This window comes from Sorghum bicolor, chromosome 3 (genome assembly GCF_000003195.3).
Source record: "Sorghum bicolor cultivar BTx623 chromosome 3, Sorghum_bicolor_NCBIv3, whole genome shotgun sequence".
In the NCBI taxonomy this organism is placed as follows: Eukaryota; Viridiplantae; Streptophyta; class Magnoliopsida; order Poales; family Poaceae; genus Sorghum; species Sorghum bicolor.
The window spans coordinates 7385482-7391936 of NC_012872.2; the positions used below are offsets into that span (position 1 = coordinate 7385482).

The 6455-nt window shown below is 44.1% G+C and overlaps 1 protein-coding gene across 1 annotated transcript; it reads right to left on the reverse strand.

Moving 5' to 3' along the window:
- On the reverse strand, window positions 1232-2356 carry LOC8063059. The gene has a single exon (XM_002457388.2). It carries the CDS (start codon window positions 2148-2150, stop codon window positions 1542-1544), a length of 609 nt encoding a protein of 202 aa, XP_002457433.1. The 5' UTR covers window positions 2151-2356; the 3' UTR covers window positions 1232-1541.

Here is a 6455-nt window from a genome sequence, read left to right on the forward strand (position 1 = left end):
TTTGATGCGCATATAATGATAATAATATACACAGAAAAAAAAAGCAGTCAATATCACGTAAATCAGGTGTCCCGTTTGCACATCGCTATAAGAGGTGAAAGTACATCTAAGGACTAGAAATTAGTAGTCCGATACGATAAATTGATAACAAACTATGGATCTGCTAGATAAGTCCACCAGAGCTAATGGGCCCACAACTATTCCTCCCATTTGACATCGAAAATCTATTATTACTTTTTTTGGTCCAGGATCAAACAGCTGACCATTAGCTATGTTAGTCAAAAGAAAAAAAATCTAGATAATTCTTTATTATAAATTATATAACATATACATAGATTATTTTTATACTTAGATAGATATATATAAAATCATGATATACAGTGAATTCAAAATAATTAGAATGAATGGAGCAATCGTTACCTAGGTGATAGATAAAACATTAGCTGGTTTATTAGCATGTTTTCACCAACTAATGGCCAAGCAATTTCGACGTGGAAGATGAGGACATGAACGGGCCGCTGCTTGGTAAAAGTCTTTTCCATAACTGAGGAAAAGAAAATGAGGAAACGTCAGGTTCAGTTAAGACTTGGCTGCTGGGGCAGCGGTAGTGCTCCACGCCACAGCCTGGACAATGTTTCCAGTGTGCACATCTCAGCGCCAGCGATTACCTCACGACGACGGCGAATGGCAAAGCAAAATCCTAAGCAGGAGCAGCCGGTGGCTCACGCTCCTGTTCACTTATCTCGTTCCCAGGCAAAGTAAAGCCCTGTTTAGTTATAAACTTTTTTTTACAAAATGACTACTATAACACGTTTGCTTATATTAACAATTATTATCTAATCATACACTAACTATATTTGTTTGTTTTATAAACTGTATTTTTTCTATCAGCAAGTTTTCTTAACGTACCAGGTCAACCGTACCAGGCAGAATTATTCTCTCCATCCATGCGTGCTTTCGCCTTAGAATAAAATAAAAGTTGTCAAAATTCACAGATTCTTCCAACTTGGAGTGCTGGAACCTTCCAAGTATTTCCATCCTCTCTTTTTTCATCATCATCGATATTGTTTTTTCGAAAGATTTGGATTTGGGGCTGTCACGTCAGTAGGTCAGCATCCATCCAGCGGCCACATGTGTCGCTGTAATCGCCCAACTCCAATCCTCCATCCACGCAACCAACGTGGCGGCATATATCTTTTGGCTTCACTGTTTTATTATTTTTATTTATAACTTAATTAATCATTACTTTATACACTCGCTTGCTTATTTGCTTTTTCCTTTTACTAATAAGCGAGAAATAAATTCGAAGGGCAAATTGAGGGAAAACCATTTTCAGATTCTTTTTTCCCTGCTAGCTGAGAACCTTCCCCAAGTTTCCACGCCCCTGTTTTACCCTTCTAAAAAAACTTTACATTCAGGTTAAAAAAAGGGTGCCCCCCTGCCCGCTAAGGTTAGCCAACCAAAAGGTAAAACAAAAAAAGCAAGAAAAACAAGGCTAATCCACCACTGGCTGCGGCTGTTGTGTCTGCCCCGGCCGGTCATCAGACGGCCGGCATGGTCTCGTGGCGCAGCGCGGCGAGATCCGACGGCCCGTACGCGTCGCTTTCGCCGAACGCGAACAGGCCGGCGTCGAAGCCGTCGTCGTCCCACGCCGCCGCGGCGGCGACGGCCGCGGCGGCCGCCTCCGGCGAGTAGCCACCGAAGCCCGCTCCACCGTCTATCTCGTCCTCGAAGCCCCAGATCTGGCCGCCGTCCAGCTCGGCGGACTCCGGCGGCGCCCCGGCGAGGCCCCCGCCGCCGCCGCCGGCCTCCTCCGACGACGAGGCGGAGGCGCCAGCCGGTGGCAGCCCCAGCTCGTCGTCCGAGGCCTCCAGCAGGAACCCCAGCTCCGGCTGCTGCTGCTGCTGCGTAGGCGCCGCTTCCGCGGCCCCCACGGCCTCGTCGAAGCTAGCTATCTCCTCCTCCAGGCTCCTCATGACGGACGCTAGGTCGCCGGCGGCGGCCGCGTCGGTGTCGTCATCGAGCATGTCCAGGAGATCCTGCGGCCGCAGCCTCTTCGCGTCCGCCTCCGGCAACGCGGCTGCCTCTCCGGGCCCGGCGGCGGTGAGGTCCACCACCTCCCGCGCCCGCTTGTGAGAAGAGCTCTCCATGAAATGAGCAAACGACTTGGCTTTCCTTTCTTTTCTTTTTTTTTTCTTTCCTCTGTTGCTCTTCCTCCCTCTCGGGCTCGCGCTGTGTGTACACGTACGTACGCCGAGCAACGCAACGCAACGCAACGCAGGCGAGCGATAGCGGGAGGGCAAAGACGGAAGAGTACAAAAAGCGAGGTGTTTTGCGCAGCGTCGCCGAGTTGGGGGCCGCCTTATATAGCGTTGCCCGCCCGTGGGCGGCTCTGCGCACGCCGGCTCTCCCAGGGGTGTTTCCGCAAAAATCGCTAGCCCCCGCGCGTCGCGAGTGTGCGGGGCGGTGGTGGTGGTGGTGCGGCGAGCGACTACTACGTACTCCTTCCTCCTAGGGTCTTCTCGTTTCGTTTGCTAGCTTTTTCTTTATTTGGTTGCCGGGTGAGGGGGGCTGCGCCGCGACGACGGGCGGACGGACGGGACGGGGACGGGGACGGGGACGGGGACCGTGATGTGTGCGTGTGCGTTGCCCTTGCTTGGCTGAGCCTGAGGCGCGCCATCTGGAAGACCCGGCCGGGTCGCGTGGGCGGGCGGGCGTGGCCGCGTCTCCGTCTCCGTCCGCGACCGCGCCTGCCTGTTTTGTCCACGCCCTCTGGATGGGTGGATGGATTAGGGCGTGTGTGTGTGGTGTTTGAACGGCGACGGCCTCCTCCTTCCTTGCTTTGATATTTCTTTACCTTTGAAAAAAGGCCATCTGGCTGGCTGGCTGGCTGGCTGGCTGTATTGGTTAGTGGTGATCTTTAGCCTGGGCTGGTCTCTTTTTAGTTATAAGGAAGTTGGGAGGTGGATCCAGCTTTTTTTTTAAAAAAAAAAGGTTTATTGTCAGCCTGAAAAGGTTTCTCGACAACGTGCCTGCTTGGCGAGGACATTAGTAATCACTCGGTCAAAATCCGCTAAGAAAGAAGTTGGTTCTGAACCTCACAAATACACAAAAGTTTATCATTAATTTAAACCATATACTCTTCGCCGTGGCATGCACTGGTATATATATAGTCATCATAATAATAATAAAATTCTGTAAACTAGAAAACTACGTGGCTTCGGCCTTGTTTAGTTCGCCAAAATTTTCGGTTTTGGCTACAGTAGCACTTTCGTTTTTATTTGATAAACATTGTCCAAATAAAAAGTAACTAGGCTCAAAAGATTCTTCTCATAAATTACAGGTAAACTGTGCAATTAGTTTTTATTTTTATCTATATTTAATGCTCCATGCATGTGACAAAAGATTCAATGTGACGAGGAATCTTGAAAATTTTTGTGAACTAAACAAGGCTAGTTCACCCCAAAAAGCAAAATCTTTTTAAGATTCTCCGTCACATCGAATCTTACGCCACATACATGGAGTATTAAATATAGACGAAAATAAAAACTAATTTCACAGTTTATCTGTAAATCACGATATGGTTCTTCTAAGGCTAGTTACTCTATGATTGGATAATATTTGTTAAATAAAAACAAAATTGCTACAGTTTCGAAAACTGAAACAAGGACTTCATTTATTTTCCAAGAGGAAAATAGTACGACGTCAGTTCCATTCTGTAAATAATGCATTTCCAAGTTGTAAAAATGTTGTAAAAAAAACCCAACCCCAACCCAACCCCAACCCCAACCCTCTTGTAAAAATGTTGTCAAAAAAAAAAACCGACCCGACCCAAATGTACTGTACAGTGCACCCAACCACCTTTTTATTTGGGAGGTAACGCCACGCACGCACGCTCCGAAGCAAGCACCAAGCATGTGACCCAACCGCCCTCGCATCTGCGAAACCGGGCTCTCGCAGGGACCTCGGCGCAAAACGAGTCGGTGGGCCACACCACACACGCAAATCGACCCGCCCAGGCCAGGGGCACTTTTGCGAATACATTTAACCGGGGGAGGCGCGGGATAACGGATCATGGCGGGGGCCTATACGCGAAAGGGCGCGCGGGAGCGTCGAGATCGGGATTCTGGGGCCATCCGTCACGGGCGTGTCGCCGCCTTTTTTTTTTTTGCCCCATTTTCTCCACACCGAATTTTCCTGATTTAAATTCGATTCTTTCTTTTTGGGTCCGCTATCAGCTGCGGTTCAAGTCCGGCGCCTGCGCGATTCGCGTCCGCGAGCGGAGCTGAGCCGACAGCGATTTTTTTTTTTTCATTTGGTCGGCTTGAGCTGGCGAAAGGTCAGCGGCTCGCCTTGGGACCTGGCTAGCCCGGCTCTAGCTCTGTGTGTTGGGGCTACTTGCCCCTGGTCCACGGTGTTTAGCTGGCGGTAGTTTTATGTGGTTTTTACGGTTTTACCTTTCGTGGGTTGGTTGGTGTCCCACTGATCATGACGCTGGTTTGGACGTTTCAACAGCTGCGCTAAAGAGTAAAGACGCGGTAAAAGAGCAAGCTAATAATACCGGAGTACCTTATGCTTGTGCTTACGTACACTTACCACTTATCTACGAGCCCCTGTTTATCTCACAAATTTCTTTTAACACACTCGGATTATAAACTCATAGCTTACTCTGTGCTTCTCTTCCTAGCCTATTCGCTTAAACTTATCGACCGAATCTACAAACTATTTAACAATATTTTTTCCGTACAACAAACCAGTCAACACTATTTTCTGTCCATGACTTAAGGCCTCTATTGTCCCCTCTCTCTCCACCTTACCAAGAAAAAACCTACTTATATTCTTTTACTATACTTGCTCTAAGGAATTCTATTGATATATACTTGTATTTTTACATCTAGCGTGCTGCGAGGTTAGTCTTGTATAGTAGTTGTATGCATATGAAACTATTCATTTCATAAATTGAAGATCATCTGTCTTCCTTTATACCTATACCCATAAAGAAAGTCGTTTTAGACAATGTTTGGGTCAAACATTGAAAATATAAATCATGAATAACTTTTAAGTTGTGGAGTTTGGAAATACGAAAACCTTATAAATAGATTTGTCTTGAAAAATACTTTCATATAAATATACATATACCACTTTTTGATAAATATTTTTATAGAAATAAGGAGTTAAAGTTAAATTTTGAAGACCATGTCGTTGTCCTAAACGACTTTTTCTTTATGGGTATAAAGGAAGTATTAAATTATGTCAACATATTTGCAAAGTTAGTAGTTTATTCAATGTCCATAAAACTTGCATTTAAAATGTTGTAATTTATGAAAAATAACGCCGATGTTATTACATCCATCACGAAAAATAATTTGATATATAAATACTTATATTTAAAATGTTGTAATTTATGAAAATAGTCTGTTACCTAAAAACTTACATTTCAAAATAGAGTACGATAGGAAACCAAGAATTCGTATATGATTCGTAACCTAGAATCTTACCATTCCATATTACTACCGGTTGAGACCGTACATATCCTACTATGTATCTTAAATTTCATCATATCTTGATCCTAAACGGATATTCCATACGATCCTATATGAAATTTCATAGTATCCCAATACTATGATCCTACATACTAGTTGATACAAATGGCTTTGTAAATAATCCATCCGTCATGAAAATATCATCCAAAGTTAAGGTGCACTGAAATAATATCCACAAGTCCACTTGTAAATTTGTGAAAAATGATAATTAAATTAATCAAATCAATATTTTAGGCCCGAACCTTCATGACATATTACAAATATTAAAATTATACTACGACCCGATAGTATGAGGGAAAAAAAGATCCTACCTAGGATGCTAATCCTACAACTTTGGGCACAACTTATTCAAAACTAATATAGGTCCATACATAATAGAGAATTAGATGTCTCATATGTATTGAAATGCATTATTGATTGGTACAAGTAGTCTTCTTTTTTTCAGTCCTTCATGTACCAATGATTTGGGGAAGGATGCCGTCCCTCACTATCAATTCGGCACTGCCACTTCCTTTGCACATGCGTATATAACCTTAATCCCTTTCAACTAGCTGATGTGGTGCTATTGGGACACGATGATTCAATAGGGCAACGAAATCCTTTTTACTATAGGCATGGCAATTTTTCTTATTCTTAGGACCGTAGAAACTATATAGTTTTTAGATAGACCAGTTTCTATAGAATATTTTTTTATCCAATCACATGCGTTCTCTTTCCATTCTGCACCAATCATAACTTTTCATGTCATGGTTCTCGTGTAGACATGATTAAAGCCAGGTTTTATGATTTTTGTTCTCTCTTCAATAACTATCATGCCACATCAGTAAAACACTTAGGTGGCAATACAATTAATGTTCATAGAAACTATGGTGGTTTGTGCATTGAGAGCGCCTTTATAATGCCAGAATTTGA